Raw genomic sequence first — 18463 nt, 5'->3', positions numbered from 1 at the left:
AAAAGTACTTCTCACCACATCCTTTTGCAGCTTCCAGGGATGCCCCTTTCCCTTGTTCTGCTATATAAAAAATCTCCCCAGTGTCAACCTGTAAATACCTCCCAACAGCTTGAATGTTTCAATCATGTCATCCCTTTGCCTTCTATCCACCAAACTCTGCAGTTTGCATGCCCTCAGTCTATCATCTTAAGGGTCATTGTACAGCTGACATCATTTTTGTTATCTGCCTCTATATCCTTTCCAAGGTAACTTTAAATCCTAGTGACCAGATTCGAGTACAGTAACCCAGTATCTCTACTGGTTAAGGTCCCAGTGATACTAATGAGGATCTGGGATCCTCATTCTACCACCGTCCTTATGCAGTGGCACTATCGTATCCTCCTTCCATCCATGGCACTTTGACAATACTTACTGTCAATGAATGGCCAGGTCAAAGGGGCTATCAGTTCCCTGAGACCATCCCTGGAAAAAATTGTTTTAAGTTGTGAGCAAGGGCATGTGGAGCAGGTTCTTTGCATAGAAAGTTGATGGTTAATGGAATGCATTGTTTGCAAATGCATGATTCGATGAACTTTTTGAGTACCTTAGTATATGTTCTCCTCATGCACTTCTAAACCTCCAACCCTTCCCATCCATCCAGGAATAAAATCTTTCAGGGATGAAATTCTCCAATAAATTTATCATTAAATATTAAATGGTTCCACTATGTAATCTGTACTGGTCACTTGATCCCCCCCCTTGATATGGGAGGGGGGACTCCCATACACCCTATTTCTATCTAGCAGGATCATTTGTTCCCATTCATTTCTCCTTTTGGTCATAATGAAAGAAATTCTTCAGATTTTCCTTGAATTGTAGTGCTAGTCTCTTCTCATTTTTCCATTTGTCTTCCTTTACTATACTAGTTACTTTCCTGAATTGAGTTTTGTATTACTCATGCAACTACTCTCCACCTTTCTCTTTATACTTTTTCCATAACCTGTTTCATCTGCAATTCCTATTTGATTTCATTAGTTATCTTTTTCACTTAAATGCAATTTACCACTGTTGTGCTAGCCTGGTTGGCTAAGCGGTTAGCTCTCCAACCAACAGGTTGCAGGTTCAAATCCTCCTGCAGGCATGGATGTTTGTGATTGTCTTACCTTGTGTACTGCTATAACCTTTGATATGGTGCAATATGACCTTTGCTGTCCTTGCATCATTTAAACCATAAATCATCACCATTGCTGCTGATAAGTATTTCTCTAATCCCATGTACTGCTGATAATATCTCCTTTTGATTCTTCCATCCATGAACTACTGCTAGTTGATTTCTAAGATTATTATAGTCTCCTGCCTTATAATTCCACATAAAGTATTTTTCTTGTTGATATTTCTGCATGTTTAGTCAACCTCCAACTGGTAACACATGGCACCAGTGTGTTATAGGTTTCAAACTTTCCTTGGTGTGATTATCATACCATCCATAAAAAAAAAAAAAAAAAAAACTACATATAGATAACTTTACATATTCATGTACTATCACTATTTTATACAGGGTGTTCGGGATAAATTTGACATATTTATAATTAATTATATTTTTCCGTAAGTTACATGTATTAACACACACTTCTCTTCATTTAAAAGTTTGGACCCTTCTTCATTCATATACAAGATGTCAGAAAGGATGGATAGCTGGAACCCACCTGAATCATGGAAGAGAATAACTTGTATCATGATGATTCGTGCCCGCCATCAAAATAAGGATATTACGACTGCTGCCCAATGCTCCCTGAATACAGTAAAAACAATCAGGCATGAACTAGAGACTTGCAATGGTGACTACGAGGATGTAGCAAGAAGAAAGATCCCTAGCAGACGATCTGATTGCGTTCGTACAGCAGAATTCCTCGCAAATCTGCAGGAACAGGTGTTGAAGAACCCTGGCATTGGAATTCGGGCTTTGTTCGTGGAGTTGCTAACTGTAGTCAAGCCCTGGATAACAAGGGTAGCCAATGGTAGGCCGTATGTATGGCAGCAGGATTCGGCCCCTTGCCACACCTCTGGGAAAAGTCAAAAATGGTTGTCTGAAAATTTCTACGACTTCACCAGTCCAAATGTTTGGCCTCCAAACTCCCCAGACCCCATGGATTATTTTGTATGGGGCGCAGTTGAAAAAGACACCAATCGCACTTCCAGTAATACAAAAGCCCAGTTAATGGATAAAATTAAAACAGTTTTTGCGGCCCTTCCCAGGGAGACTGTAGCATCAGCTTGTTCGAGGTTCCGAAGCAGAATTGAAGCTGTGATCGATGCTAATGGTGGTTATTTTGAGTAAATCTTGTTGATAGTATTGTAATTAACTCTGCCTGTAATGTTTTTTTGTCAATTCATTAAATTTAATAGATACAAAGAAGATTTTCTTTTTCCTTACGAAACTGTCAAATTTATCCCGAACACCCTGTATATATATTATTATTATTATTATTATTTCCCAAGACCTCATGGAGTCAAAGACTCATCTGGGAGGTCCTTTTATGACACACACACACACACACACACACACACACACACACACACACACACACACACACACACACACACACACACACACATCTCATCATACCATGTCTTAAACACACTCAAACTCCTTGCAGTTTGCATATTCTTTGTCTGTTTTTTTATAAAAATATTTATAATCACTTAATCTTTGTTTATATTGATTTAACATTATCTCTACTTTAGCCTATAGGAAGAGGAAGGTACATCTTTAATGGAGACACTGAATGTAGTGGAAGATTTATTTCTGAATCTAAAACAGAAGCTCCAATGTGGGTATTGAATCAAATCACAACAATTGAACCATATGAACCAAATTTGGAAAATATTAAAATGCATCCCAGTGAACTGGAAAAACCAACAGAATCTGAAATAGAACTAGAGACTCTACAGAAAGCAGTAGCTAACATGGAAGAAAGTGAAGGTCTTCCATATGAAGATGTTTCACCTGAACCTGATGTAGAGCCAGAGGAAGTATAAAGCCTGTATTTAATGCTTGCATGAGCATTTAACTAGAATACAGTATTTCTTTTAGAACTGGATCAAATTTGTTATCTTAGTGTGTGTTCAGTGAAAACAGAATTTATTAAATATTTATGTAAGTTAAGTATGCTTATAAAAAAATGAAATGGTACATTAAGCTGATTTGTTAAAATTGGAAAAATTTGATGAAATAAAGTTGCTTATGACATTTTAAGCTTGAATATTAAACTTGATCTAATTATAAGATTATTAGGTACATGATATAGAAATATAATGACAGATCCTTTAATACCAGCAAAGGTTGGTCGATTGGTAGAGCCTCTGCTACTAATGGTTCACGCCAAAAGTTAAGCAAGTTTGAGCGCAGTTAGTAGTTGGAAGGGATCTAATCATTTGATGCTGTTGGCACACTCTCCCTCGATGAGTCTTTGGACTCCCTGGAGGTGTCACATAATAATAATAATATATCCTCCTTAAAGGCACATACTCGAATGCTGATCAGCACACAAGAATGAAACTGCACCAATTTCTCACTCTCTCAAAGTTTCCAGTTCTATTAATCTAACCTATTTTAATAAACCAAGGAAAAAAATCAATTATGCAATTTATTTAAAAAAATGTAAAAAGAAAATCCACAGCTGCTTAATTTGTTTTGACCTAAATTTGTTCCAATGTGACAGGGAGAAGTTTTGGTGGAATATGGCTTCTTAACATAAATAATATATGTTTGTCCATAACTGTTTTTTTTTGCTTGTTTACAAAGTAACTTATAATAGACAAGAAATTATTCTTGTTTAAGTCTTTATCCAAGTGTAAATAAAGTTTTTTCATGATTGGTCTACTGTATATGTATATATATATATATATTTTAAAAGATTTGAATGACTAGAACCAAGATTTAAGTTAAAAGTTTTAATATTAAAACGCTACTAGTTTCAGCTTGTAACAGCCTTCATCAAGTGACATTATAAAAGAAAGAAAAAAGAAAAAAACACTAAAACACTGAAGCTTAAATAAACTATGAACATCATAGAGAGTCTCATCATAGAGCCAGTGCATTATCAAGTCATATCCTTTTCTCGGCTAATCCTAATGATGAAAGCTAAAGTTACAAAGTCTGCTGGGAAAAATCTACTAACATCTTCTGTTGCAATGATGAACTAGAGAGAAAAATTGTAGAATCTAGGGAAATCATCTTCAATGCTGTTCATCTAAATAATAACTTGAGCTACAACCTCCCAGATAGTCATTCAGCTGTAATCATGTACTGGCGTTCACGAGATGCTACTAGCACATACTTTCTCAACAATATTATTATTATTATTATTATTAAACAAGACCTCATGGAGTCAAAGACTCATCTAGGAGGTCCTTTTATCTCGCACACATCTCATCATACCGGGTCTTAAACACATTCAAACTCCTTGCAGACACCACACTCTCAGGCAAGGCATTCCAATCATTCACAACTCTGCACGAAAAAAACCTGCCTCTCACTCCCCTACTCACACCCTCTTTATACAGTTTCCAGGCATGACCTCTGGTTCTCCCCTGATCTCCCACTATTCTCTGTAGAACTTCTCCACCATTGATCCTATAACAACCCCTTACCAACTTGTAGGTCTCTATCATATCTCCCCTCTTCCTTCTCTCCACTAGACTCTGCAAATTACATCTTTTCAATCTTTCCTCATACTCGACATTCCAGAGGTCAGAAACTACCTTAGTCAGTCGCCTTTGGACCCTTTCCAACATCTCTTCATCCTTCTGAAAACCAGGTGACCACATCTGGGCACAATAGTCCATGTGTGGCCTAATCAAAGCCTTATACAATGGAACAAGAATCTCCCTACTTCTACACGTCAGTGTCCTCCTCATCATTCCCAGAAGTCTTTGTGTTGTCTTCACAATTTTGGCGATGTGTCCCCTAAATTTTAGATCCTTATCCACTATCACTCCCAGATCTCTTATTTCCTCTACTTCCAACAATATATTCTTACCAAGCATAAATTCTGCATCCCATCTTTGTTTTCCAAATTTTAAAACCTTACATTTTGCAACATTGAACTCACATCCCCATTTGCTTGCCCAATCACTCAATTTATTCAAGTCTTCTTGCAAGACCACAACATCTTCACTACTCTTTATGGTTCGTCCCAACTTTGCATCATCTGCAAACAACTGAATATCTCCATCCAAATCTTTGCCAATATCATTAATATACAAGTTAAATAGTAATGGCCCTAAAACAGATCCCTGAGGCACTCCACTAGTGACTTTCCTTTTCCTGGATATTGCACCCCCATACACAACTTGTTGATACCTATCAGATAGCCAGTCTCCAATCCAATGCACTAATCTAATATCCAACCGCATCTGCTCTAGTTTGACTGTCAACTTATCATGAGGTACTCTATCAAAAGCTTTTGCAAAATCCAAATATATTACTGTGTATCCTTCTCCTCTGTCCAAGGAAGCAGTCACTTTATTGTAATAAGTAAGCAGATTACTAAAACACGACCTCTCTTTAGCAAATCCATGCTGTCCATCAAAGATTATACCATTGTTGTCAACCCAACTCTGGATCCTAGTTCTCACAAGCTTCTCCAACAACTTAACCACAACACCTGACACACAGATAGGCCTATAGTTTGATGCTTGAGTTCGATCACCTCCTTTATGAAGTGGCACAATCTTGCCCTCCTTCCACTCTTTAGGGATTTGACCAAGTGCAAGACTTGTATTAAAAAAATATGTCAAGGCAGGTGTCAACTCTCTGGCACATTCCTTCAGAATACGCGGTGATATATTATCAAGTCCCACAGCCTTATTTACATCTAGTTTACTCAACTCCCCAAACACCTCTTCCTCACTTACAGTCAGTCTCTCCTCCCCATCATCAACTGCTCTTAATCTCTCCATGAAGTCACATTCACAAGATTGAAAGATCTTTATGAACTGTTCATTAAGTATCTCCACCACACATTCTGCAACAGCTGTCTTTATACCATTTCCTCCAATCAATGTCATCCTTCCATAATCATTCTTTCTTTTGCTGGCTACATATCGAAAGAACTCCCTAGGATTCTTTTTAGCTTCATTAGCTAACTGCTGTTCATACCTCTCTTTAGCTACTCTCACCAACCAAGTCACTCTCCTTGCCTGGTCTTTGTAGAACTCATGAAATTGGTTACTTCCACTTCTCGTATGCTGCCTCCACAATGCCCTTTTTCTCTGTATTGCATGCTTAATCTCTTTATTCATCCATCTCACACCTAACTTATTTAACCTTCTCACCCGTGGTATACATTTAGACATTGCATCCACTAAATGTTTTTTGAAAATCCCCCAAGCTGCATTGATCTCTTTTCCAGCTAACTTCTCATTCCATGCTACACCTGCAAGCTGTCTCCTGACGAACGAAAGAACAGCTTTAAACACAACCACAACGTTTTAATGTCAATTATGTACAGAGACTCTCTATGATGTTCATAGTTTATTTAAGCTTCAGCGTTTTAGCGTTTTTTTTTTTCTTTTTGTTATGATGTCACTTGATGAAGGCTGTTACAAGCCGAAACTAGTAGTGTTTTAATATTAAAACCTTTTAACTTAAATCTCGGTTCTAGTCATTCAAATCTTTTAAAAAATATGTATGCTAACCGAGTTAATGATCATTCATTCATATATATATATATATACACACACGCACATATACTGTATATACATTGTTATGTATTATGGAAAGGGTCACTGCCTACACTGGTTTGATCTTTGAGATCTAGACCCATGAAGACAGTTTAAATCAATGCCAAAGTCATATTTCCATATGTGCACACACACTATTATTATTATTATTACTACATAACACCTCCAGGGAGTCCAATGACTCATCAAGGGAGGGTATCCACTCTACACCTGTTTCCACCACTCAGTCCACCAACTATACAATGAACTGCAACTACTATCATCTACACCAGTGGGTTTTAACCTTTTTAGTGATCAGCACCCCCTTGAATCTAAAAATAAGTTCTCGCATCCCCTTGAAAAATGTGTTTCTATTTCTTTATTTAGGAAATTACATCTATTGCAAGATAATTTATTTATTGAAAAATAAACACATATATTTACATACAAAACAATATCTCAGTTTTTAATGGCTATGTTGTTGTTTATTCATAATAATACTTTTGAGGCTCCTTTTTTGAAAGAGCCACGCATAAGTCATCACTTGCATTTAAGCAATTTCGGGCTTTTATTTTTATGTGCAAAAGTGATGAAAATCCCATTTCATGCAGGTAGGTGGTGGCAAATGGTAAAAGTATCTGCAATGCTGCTTTTGCCAGTTGTGGATAAGGTTCTAACTGTGTACACCAGAATTGTTCGAAGTCCAGTTGTTCAAATTCCATTTGAATACATGCATTGGCTCGTATTTCAATAAGATCGTCTTTTATTAAATAGCTGTCGTCCATCGAATCGGGGTCAAATAGAAATGGATCCAGTATCCATCTCTGAACTTTGCTAATATTTCCTGTGGTAAAGTATCCATGAAATGATTCACTCAATTGTTGGAGGTGTATTGCAATTTCAGGTATAATTGTTATTTTCTCATTTTCCAGAACGATTGAATCAAGCAAAGGAAAGTTTGCAAAATTCCCATTTTCAACTTGACGCTTCCAAATTTTTAGTTTTTCAATAAATGAAGATAATTTTTCACTAGCTGTTATTATGTTCTTACCAAATCCTTGCATTGATGTGTTTAATTCATTCAGGTGGCTAAATATATCTACTACGTAGGCTAGTCGAAGTATTGCTTCTCTTTTTTCAAAAGCTTTAACTAAATCACAATTTTGGTTAGTAAGAAACTGTATAATTTCCTCATGCAATTTAAAAACCCTGCGGCCCTTGGAGAGCCACCGTACTTCAGTGTGATAAAGAAGCATAGTATGAACGGCACCGATTTCTTCGTACAAAGCATGCTTTCATGCTTCGTACAAAGCATGAAAGATACGATGATTAAGCGCTCGTCTTCAGATATACTTTACTACATTTACTGCAGTAGTTAAGTGTTGTTTTAAATTCTCTGGCAAAGCTTTCGGTGCAACATGCAATACAACTTGTGGTATTTCTGTCTTGATGTATGAAAAAATCCAGAATTTTTGCCCAACATTGCAGGGGCACCATCAGTGCAAATTGAGCCTATCACATTCATGGGTATTTGATGTTTCAAAAAAACGTTTTTAATATGACTGAAAACATCAATTCCTTTTGTCGTCAATTCCAGTCGCTCACAAAATAAAAATTCTTCCAACATTTCTTTTTCCTTAATGTATTGCACAAATACCAACAATAACAATTGCAGTCAACTGATGTTGACTGCAATTATCAACATCAGTTGACTTGTCCAGTTACTCACTTTTAGAGAACTGGCTTTGATATCTTCTACTACTTGCAGTAAAATATCAACACTGAGATCTTGAATGCATGATTGAATTGAATTTCGTTGGATAACGGAATCTGCTGAATTTTCGTTTGTGCTTCAGAACCCAATACAATTTTTGCAATTTCAAGTGCATATGGTGTTACCAATTCCTCAGCTATTGTATGACCTTTTCTTTTCTTAGCACACAGATATGCCACTTGATAAGAAGCTTCTAACAAGGGCTTTTGAACTGCCGCAACGTGAAATTTTGTGATAGTACCGCTGGTATCAAATCGTGCCTTCTTAGACTTCAAGATGTTAAGAGTATGTCCTGCAGATTCATCACAATGCTGATTGTTGAAATGCTCTAACAACCTTGATGGTTTAAGATTGGAGTTTGAAAATATTTTGCAACATAAAATGCATTGTGGTCGTTGCATACCATCTTTTTCTGTCGACAAGTGAATCCATAAGCAACATAAGCGGCTTTCCATTGGCATTTTTTCAACATAACGAGGGTTACCACAATCAATAAAATAATAATTATAATTTTTCAAAATTTGAAGAAAACCTTTATGTAATCAATTGATCGTATCCAGTATGGGCTTTAGTCACTGATTAATATTGGTAAATTATAGAAAATTAGTATTCGTTTCTGCGTCAAACCACCTCGTTAACGTTCGTACTCAGAGTATGCAAACACGTGTGCGTATCAACTATCAACCAGTTTTTTCCTATTGTGCTGCATGTGCTGGTAAGTGCAATGCACTGAGGCAAAGATAGAGAGGGTAAGAGTGGGGGTCCCAAAAGTCTATGTAGCGTTTGCTAGTTTCTCACAGGCGGTAGTTTCCATCAAAAATTTAGAAACTTCTCTCGCACCCCTGGAAATGCTTTCTCGCACCCCCAGGGGTGCACACACCCAAGGTTAAGAACCACTGATCTACACCAATGCCATCTACTGCCCACCACCACTACTAGTATTTTCACAGACAATCACAAACATCCATGCCCACGGCATGATTTGAACCTGCAGCCTTTTGGCTTGAGAGCAGATATGCTAACCACTCGGCCAACATATAACATATATTATATTATATTATTATAATTATAATATAATATATATATAAAATAAACCAGAGAGATACTGCAGTGACTGATATCAGAACAGAGATGAGCTGGAGATGTTTAGGATATTACAAAATCTCAGTATATATATATATATACTGTTGTGAATTTAGATGAGACATTAACCCACACATTACAAGAACTTGCAAGAGAATTAGCATTGCCTCTGACAAGGCTGTTTGAGATTCTGAGATAGAGTTAGCAAATGAAAGATCAGGAAAATTGGTTAAGGACAGAATTCATGAATGGATGGATATGAATATGATTCTCTGAAGGGAAGCTCTGTGAAGGGTAGGTTTTATGTTAATAGTTGACTCATTTTCTTTGTAATAAAGGGATAGCAGGGTTGGATAAAGAAAATGGCTACACCATAATACTGTTGGGTTTTGCAAAGGTATTTGACAGAATGCTTATGTAAATTATAGTAATTGGAGATGGATAAGAGGGCTGCAGACAATCAGAATAACATATGGTGGAGTAAGATGAGAGAGAGAGAGAGAGCAGGTATGCCAAGGCTCTGTACTTAGACCATTGCTATTTATTTTGTACTCCAGTGATGTAGGGCAGTTTTCCAAATAGTCTACAGCGTAAATTGCAGCACATGAGCTGTCAATAGAAAAAATATCAAACTGTAAATAATAATAAAATAAATAATAATTAAAGTGTGTATACACACTTAATTTAATTAAGTGTGTATACACACTTAATTAAATTAATTGTGTATACACACCATGAAAATATACACAGCCACTCTCTGGACTTCATTTTTCCTGACTGATAGTAGATGCTATCATTTTTTTTTTTAATTGGTATAGTAAATTACTTATTTCAGTAATTATGTATGTACATGTGATGAGCTGCAAAATATTATAATGAAAAAAAAAAAAACTCCTTGGCCTATGCAAAGTTTGGGGATTGTTGTTATAGGAAATAATATTTGGATATCCCTCCCCATACACACACACACACTGTTATTTGATGATGCAAAACTGGGGAAGAAAATAGTTAATGTGATATAGTAGTCATGCAGTTTTAAACAGAGTGACAGCTCGAATAAAAGATAACAGTTGCCAGTTCAGTGTGGTAAAGTGTAAGGTTATGCACTTTGAAATGAAAAGATTTAAGGTATAATATTTCTTCCTATATATTTATATTGATAAAAGTGGACTGCAGGAAATTGAGAGGCTAGGGATTTTGGGACTGATAGGGGGTTGAAGTTCAGAGGGCTTATTGTAAAATTAGGCAAAAAACTGCTCAAAGGATATCACTTGAGTGTTGAGAAACACTGAAAGAAGGCGATAAGGTTATTGGGATAATATCCCTCTTAATACACCTTTGACATGGCCACATATGGACTGCTGTGATAGATTTGGTCACCTGTTGAAAGTTTTCCCACTTCGTTATACTATAAATTAAAGATGCCAAGAAGTTATATTCTTGGTTTAATCCTTTATCCAAGTGTAAGCAAACAAAGTTCACATGTGAAGTTACTTCATGATTGAGCTACTTGTATATAGAGGCTAATGATGTCACATCAATTGCCTTAGTATCCCATAATGCAATGTGCATATCCTTGCAGACATTTATAATGCTAAAATACTCTGAATTAGAGACAGATGTTGAAAGTTTTTCCACTCGGTTATACTATAAATTAAAGATGTCAAGAAGTTATATTCTTAGTTTAATCCTTTATCTTTATCCAAGTGTACTTCATGCACAGACTTTGTTTGCTTACACTTGGATAAAGGATTAAACCAAGAATATAACTTCTTGGCATCTTTAATTTATTTGGTCACCTTGTTTCTTGGTGTCCACAAGTAAGTGTCAAAAATGGTAACAGATCTGTGAAATGTTCTCTATAAGGATGATAGACTTGGAGGTATATGTGAATTACAAAAACTGGTTGATAGGTTGAAAAGAGGGGATATGAGAGAAACATTACTAAACACATTTAATAAAGTGGATACTAAAGAAAATTTTTCCATGCATAACATGTAAGAATAAGGAGTCAGTTGCCCCTGCAAGTTGTGTGAGTGTGGTTAACAAAGGATGTAAAGACTAGATTTTTTTGCTTGAAGAGGTGAATGAGCAGAATGGGTTGCTGGAGCTGGTTGAGTGCTTTGTGAATAAGGTAATGTGGCAAATATTATGTTATATGCAATAAGAGTTTGGACTCCATGGAGAGGTTTCTGTGAATAATAATAATAATGATGATGAGGGAAATCCAGTTTCTTGGCTATAACAATCACTGGGCTTAATATTAAAAGAAAAGGAGATTTCTGATTTTTCTTTATCTTAACAGACAGGTAAAATATTTTTGATTCACTTCTGCAATTAGTTGACAAGTAATTTTTAATATGCACAGAAAAAAGGCAGTGCTTCCAGAACAGAATTTCATAATTACTTTATTCAAATAAATGACTTCATGACAAAGAATGCTGAGAAAGCAATTTTCACACATAAATCAACATGAATGATTATAATAAAAATTATACATAATCACCTACTTTTGGTTGCATGGTTTTCTAAGTTAAATAACACGGAATTTTTCTTTTGGTCATATTGAAGCTTTATGTAAAAAATGGGGATGGAATTACAGCAAAAGCATCCATTACAAAATTAGCATTCACATATGATCTATAAATGTTAATATTATTTTAAATATGTTACTGTTTATGATGTAGATTTATGTTCTTTAATTTATGTATTAAACGATATAAAAAAGAGTAATAGTAAGGAATGAAATTATTTTGTTACACAGGAAACTACCACATAATAAAACATGCACTGCAACTTTTTCTTAATTATGTGGTGTCGTTGTTGTATGATTAAGAAACATATCTTAATTCTAAATTATTCTGAATCCCTTTACTAAATGTTACATAGACATTAACAGATAATCAAATTAAAGGATTCCACGTGGATCTTCATGAAAATCAAATTTGTCCTCTGCTACATTATTTGAAACCATTGTTTTTTTTTTTTTCTCTTTTATTATTCATTAAGTGAAGGCACTTCATAATTATTTTACTTTATTTTTGGAAATGCAAGGATAATTTATTAAGCATCTGTTTTTATGCCCACATACAAGATCTATGTCAAACATAAATTACCATCTTTGTTGAGTACATAAATTAGCAGTGTGGAATATTTGTGGGCTATGTATTAACTTATATATCTGCTTTAAACATTAAACAACGTGTTGAATCACAATACATTAATTCACAAAATAATGCCATTATTTTTTCCAGAAAAATTATTTTATGTTTTTTACGATTTGCCATTTTACACTAGAATAATCTTGAAACAATTACTACCAGAGTCATGTACACTTATGGTATTTTTTAAACTGGGATTCATTGTCCATGGTAGAACTTTGAGAAATGTCTGTTTGCAGTTGTTTCACATCCTCTTTCATGTAACTCCAACATAATATTAAATTAAGTATTTTGTACATCTTAAGTTAATCCCTTTGCTTCAGGATTTGGGGAACTACTATGCAATAATCTATACATAAGTAACTTGCCTGTAGAGTGCTGTATGTAAACTGCTCATAAATAAGTTAACTTTACTACAATATCAATAATACTATATACGTATGAAGCATCATATTACACTCTTATAAATAAAATGCTTCAATTTAGTTGCATTGTCTACAGGTGAAGTGGGGCCTACAAACAAAAGCTGTTTAGTGATTAGAGAAATTGTGACACTGTTACATCCTATTTGCACATAACATTGATCAAAGTTTTTTTGGTTGGTTGAGTTTAATGTGGAATTTTGTGAGAGGAGTCAGTAGTGAAGTGCTTTGTCCATGAAGCACCTCTTGACGGTAGTAGCTTACTCCTCTCATATCCACTTGCTCCACTATTCCAGGCCAGCTGGATAATTATACACGTTTAAAGACGGATAATGCACACATACATACATGCACGCACACACACACACATCTCTTTGATCTGCAACTTTACATAGGCACCTTTGTATTCCATCTCAACCTTCCATACGAGTTTTTTTTATGCTATTTATTAGGTTGAGCATTCTTCAACAGGAATGCACTGTCGTTTGTGCCATACAGTTCCTACAGGACATGTGCACCCAGGTCGACACCGGCGATGGCATTTCGAACGTTTTGGTTTCTTGCAAGTAGGTCTGCATGCAGGGGAACATACCATGAATACTTCTCCTCTGGGACATTGCCTACCTGTAAAAATAAAGTGGCTTGTAAAGTTGCTTTTTTTTTTCTTTCTGTGTTTCATTTTTGAATTAAATAACACTGGAAATAACAGTACCTTTCACTAAGTACAAATAAAAGTAAACTCAAGCAGATTTCTGTCATAAAAATATAAGCAGTTAAAGGAAATTCACTACTAAACCTGACATCAAACCGTTTTGGATTTCAGTAACAAAGTGAATGAAATTCCACCATTACAAAAATGTATCACTTACAATATACCTTAGCTAAAGACATAATCAAATAAAAAAAATTAATGAACAAACCCAAAAACTAATTAATGAATAAATAATTACAAATTCCAAAAATTTCTCGGTGATGATGCTCGCTTTTCAGTTGCTCCTGAAAAAAAAAATATATTTTTTCAATATTTAACTTTCTATTAGTTTTTTTAATTAATATTAGCCAGAATGTTTTATGTTTTAATTGATTGTGTGCATAGTTGAGTACTTGTTTTATAGTATCACACACACGCAGCTTGGAAAGAACTCAATGGACACCATAGTGTGAGGAACAAACAGCCATAGCAGACCTCTTTTATAGGTGGTCTGCCATGGTCCTCCTTTTGCTGTGATGATTGCAGCATTCCTATGGGGAATACCTTATGGAAGGTATTCCTATGGGGAATACCTTCCATAAGTGTACTATAACTATCAATAGGAATTTTGGACCATTCTACCTGTAGGCATGTAATGCGATTCTGGATTGTTGGATGGACATCTCTTCATATCACCCAACACTCCAGTTCATCCCACAGATGTTCAATAGGGTTGAGATCAAGGTCTGTGGAGGCCATCAAGTGTAGTGACATTCATGTCCACAAACCACACAGTTACAGGACCAGCAGTTTTATGACACAATGCACTGTCTTGATGAAAAAGACAATGGTCAGTTCCATAAAAATGCCACACAGCAGGAAGCATTGTTGTCCAGAATGTTCTGATATCTTTCAGAGTTCAATGTTTGTGACACCACAAACAGAAGTCCAAGGCCAAACCAGCAAAAACAGGACCATACTATTACACCACCACTTCCAAATTTCATAGTTGGGGTTACACACTCTGCTAAGAGATGCTCCCTGGGCATCCACCACACCTGTCCATCTGCTCAGTAGAGGGTAATTTGTTGCTCCATAACACAGCTTTCCAAATTTCCACTTGGAAAGCTGTGTTATGTTCCACTGTAGATCTCTTTGCACCACTGAAGACAATGCTGCATGTTGGTTCGGTAATGTGGAACTTGCATATTGAGGTCCTATCATGAAAACCCATGTTTTGTGCAGATTCATGTTCCAGTTGATGCCTGGAACTCTGCATTCAATGTGTCAGCCAGCAAATGGCAGTTGTTACGTATTATCCTTCATAGCACCCTACAGTCACATTTGGTGAGTGTGGTGGGTAAATAGCACTGCAGGTAGCACTTGCAGTTCACTCCCTGCACTTTCATCTCAGTATGGTATCACTGATTGTTGACCTGGAATGGCCCAATTTGTCAATAATTTGTCTTCAACATGGCATCCTATCACAATGCCTCTTTCAGACTCTCTCTCATATCCATTACATGCATCCTATCACAATGCCTCTTTCAGACTCTCTCTCATATCCATTACATGCATCCTATCACAATGCCTCTTTCAGACTCTCTCTCATATCCATTACATGGCATAATGCACCTTGCCCATGGGGATTGTCCACTGACTTCTTTCCATGTGTGTGTGTGTGTGTGAGAGATAACAATGAGGCTGTTAGTCCTTTGATGTGGAAAATTTTTCAGTATGTATCATGAATGGAATGTTTGTGTTAATAAATGTGAATAGTATGTGAGCAAAAGATGATAATGGTGCTGAAATATGTCATAAATCTGTGTTGATCAGCAGATTGAAAATCGTGAGTTAGCGAATACGAGTGGAATTTCAAATGAGGAAACAAAGGAGATGCATAGCAGGTAATGGCACATGCTTAAAGGAGTACGAGCCTGAATGGAGGTATTGACATGGATGACTTTTAACAGTGTAAGAGGTAAAAGCATATGTGAAAGGTGATATAAAAGCAGTAGAAAAAAAAGAGTTTATTGTGATGTCAGAAATTTTGAGGCTTCGGAGTGCTTCACTACACCACATTATAGAGATACTAGAAAAGTACTTGGAAAATACCCAGAAAGGTGATTAAAAAAACTAAATGAAATGTCAAGAAGTAAAGGTGGGTACAGGTGGGAACTAAAAAAGTGAAAAAGGATATGTTATTTCAAGGATACTTGCGACATAAGGCTGAATGATATAATCACGTAATCACAAGAAAGATATTTATTTAACCAAATATTTCGGTCTGTTCTTGTATTACCACTGACGATGGTCTGCTATTTCCAGACCGAAATATTTGGTTAAATAAATATCTTTCTTGTGATTACGTGATTATATCATTCAAAGGATATGTTAATTAACAGTGATGAATGCATGTTTTCTGAGAGCAATGATTCATGATTGAATGAATCTATATTCAAGTACGATATGATCACACTAGGTGTTATCAAAAAGTACAGTGAATGTAGCCACAGTGCTTGATCTATCAGAGGGATAGCAAAGCTGAAATCATATGATCTTATATCTGCCTGTCAGTCACTTGAATTTAAAGTTGATAAGTTCACTTGCTTAGTTGTAAATAAGTTTCTGTGTACCTGTGTTTTGCATCATTGTCTTGAAAATGGAAAGCAGTGATCACATAATTGTTCAACTTGAGATTCAAACTTTTTTCCAAAATGCCATAATAGGAGATGAATCTTGGGTGTATGTTTATGATCCTGAGAACAAGATTCAATGGAAAACACCCACCTCACCTCAGCCAAAGAGTGCACCAGTCAAAACCCAATGTCAAGGTCCTGTTGATTATCTTTTTCAATCTGGAGGAGGATTGTGTAGACAGAGTTTGTACCTAGAGGCACTACAGTCAACTCTGAATGTTATAAAGGAGTACTGGAATGTTTATGAAATGGTGTGCATCAAAAAGATCACAGAAGTGAGCAAATGATTTTATGTTGCATCATGACAGTGCCCCATGCCACAGCTCTCTTCTTATTTGAACAGCTCTGGTCAAACAGAAAACAATTACTGTGTTCCCACAACTGCTATAAACACCTGATTTAGCACCCATGACTTCTGCCTCTTTCTAGAGTTGAAATCGATGATGAAGAGAAAAGGGTGGTGCAAAACCTTATGTCTAACTACCATCTTATCAGTATCTCTGGAAGTGAAGGTATTAGAGAAGTTGGTAAGAGATTGCATACAAAAATGATAGAGATATACTTTGCTAAGGAATAGCACAGGTTTACTAAAGGGTGCTCATATCTGAGCTGTTTGCTCTTATATTTTATAATAATGTTACAGCTGAGTTGGATAAAGGTAATGGATATCATTCAGGATGTAACAAGTCAGAAAAATCAGCTGAGAGAAAAAACTTGTAATGGAGCAGAAGAAATAAAGTACTAACTGTAAATGGAAATAGAATTACCTTCTTGTAATAGAATTGTAAGACCATGTAAAGAACTTTGTGTATAAATTAGTATTATATGAATGCATCATGTATACAATGAATGGGTAAATTAGATGTAAACAATAGTCCAAAGGTCACGGGCGGGCCTGAGGCATTGGCAATCTCGGAAAGCAATGCGCGTTCGTTTCCCGGAAGACGCTGCTATGATCTCACATGTGCCGAAGCTGCCACGGACGAAGAAAGTAGTGGGCAGGAAAAGATCGCGGAAAGTAATAAGAGGGCACTATCGCAGCTAGTAAGAGAGGGGGAGGAAGGGAGAATAAAAAGGGTTTGCACCCCTTTCTCAAGGCTTTTTTCGCCTGTTTTGCTGGATGATGATTTGGCTTCTCTCGTGAACCAGTGGTTCCTGATGCTGTTCCTTGGCGATAGTTCGATATCAGAGGGCGCGCCTTTCCCTTCAATGTTGGAATTTCCGTGGTACGAAAGCGTGAGATGTCGGCATATGCTGTCTTCGCTCCTTCGCTGAAAGTTCCGACAGAATAATATTGCGGACATATACCAGAACCGGCAGTAGAAATGAAGTTGGTCCGAAACAGATTGAGAATAGACGAGGGAAAAACGCCAGGTGCAGAGCACAGCTTAATCTGATGACCATAGTGACCCACCACATGGACGCAGGCTTATGGAAGTATCGATAAGGTAATTCAAACAGAGGACAGTTCAGACGGACCTGGAGATCCTGCTCCAAGGTGGTAAAGTACAAATTTTGTTGTATAATTACCCAGTCGGAAAAAGGGAAAGATCACTGTAGTGTATTAATCGAGTATGGATAGTATTTAAGAACTTTAAGTGATTATTTAGCAGTGGCTAATGTCCATAAGACAAATTGTTTGGAATGATTATAGAAGATTGTGACTAGTTTAATATGCAAGACAAACATAGTAGGTAGAATATAGATTGGAAGTGTATAATGTGTATATTATGTGTGTTTAGTCTTTAACTTAAGAGAAGGATTTATTGTTCATGTATTAGAGTATTAATCAGTTTGAAAAGGTTTGATTTAGCATGTCATTGAACTAATTGAAAGTGAGATTGGTCTAAGTGTATATTATGTCTTTAGATAAATGTTTTTTCTTTTATACCTGAGATTTGCCTGTGATATGAACCAAAACTACCACC

The 18463-nt window shown here is 36.2% G+C and overlaps 2 protein-coding genes across 2 annotated transcripts in view; both read right to left on the bottom strand.

Annotated features, from left to right (window-relative positions):
• Nucleotides 1-8463: 8463 nt before the first annotated feature.
• LOC150108225 (protein ZBED8-like) lies at nt 8464-8940 on the bottom strand. Its single transcript, XM_090390428.1, has one exon. It carries the CDS (start codon nt 8938-8940, stop codon nt 8464-8466), a length of 477 nt encoding a protein of 158 aa, XP_090246554.1.
• Nucleotides 8941-11995: 3055 nt separating this feature from the next.
• The window catches only part of cv-2 (crosveinless 2-secreting protein), a 112611-nt gene continuing 106143 nt past the window's right edge, over nt 11996-18463 (bottom strand). The window contains exon 16 of the mRNA XM_090415676.1: nt 11996-13769. Within this exon, the coding sequence (XP_090271802.1) occupies nt 13594-13769 (176 nt within the window). The 3' untranslated portion in view covers nt 11996-13593. The remainder of the gene's footprint in view (nt 13770-18463) is intronic.

The sequence above is a fragment of the Typopeltis vanoorti genome, chromosome 3 (genome assembly GCF_054136105.1).
Source record: "Typopeltis vanoorti isolate ZY-2024b chromosome 3, IOZ_Tvanoo_1.0, whole genome shotgun sequence".
NCBI lineage: Eukaryota > Metazoa > Arthropoda > Arachnida > Uropygi > Thelyphonidae > Typopeltis > Typopeltis vanoorti.
Note: the sequence above shows the minus strand (reverse complement) of the source record. Positions and strands in the feature narration are given on the sequence as shown.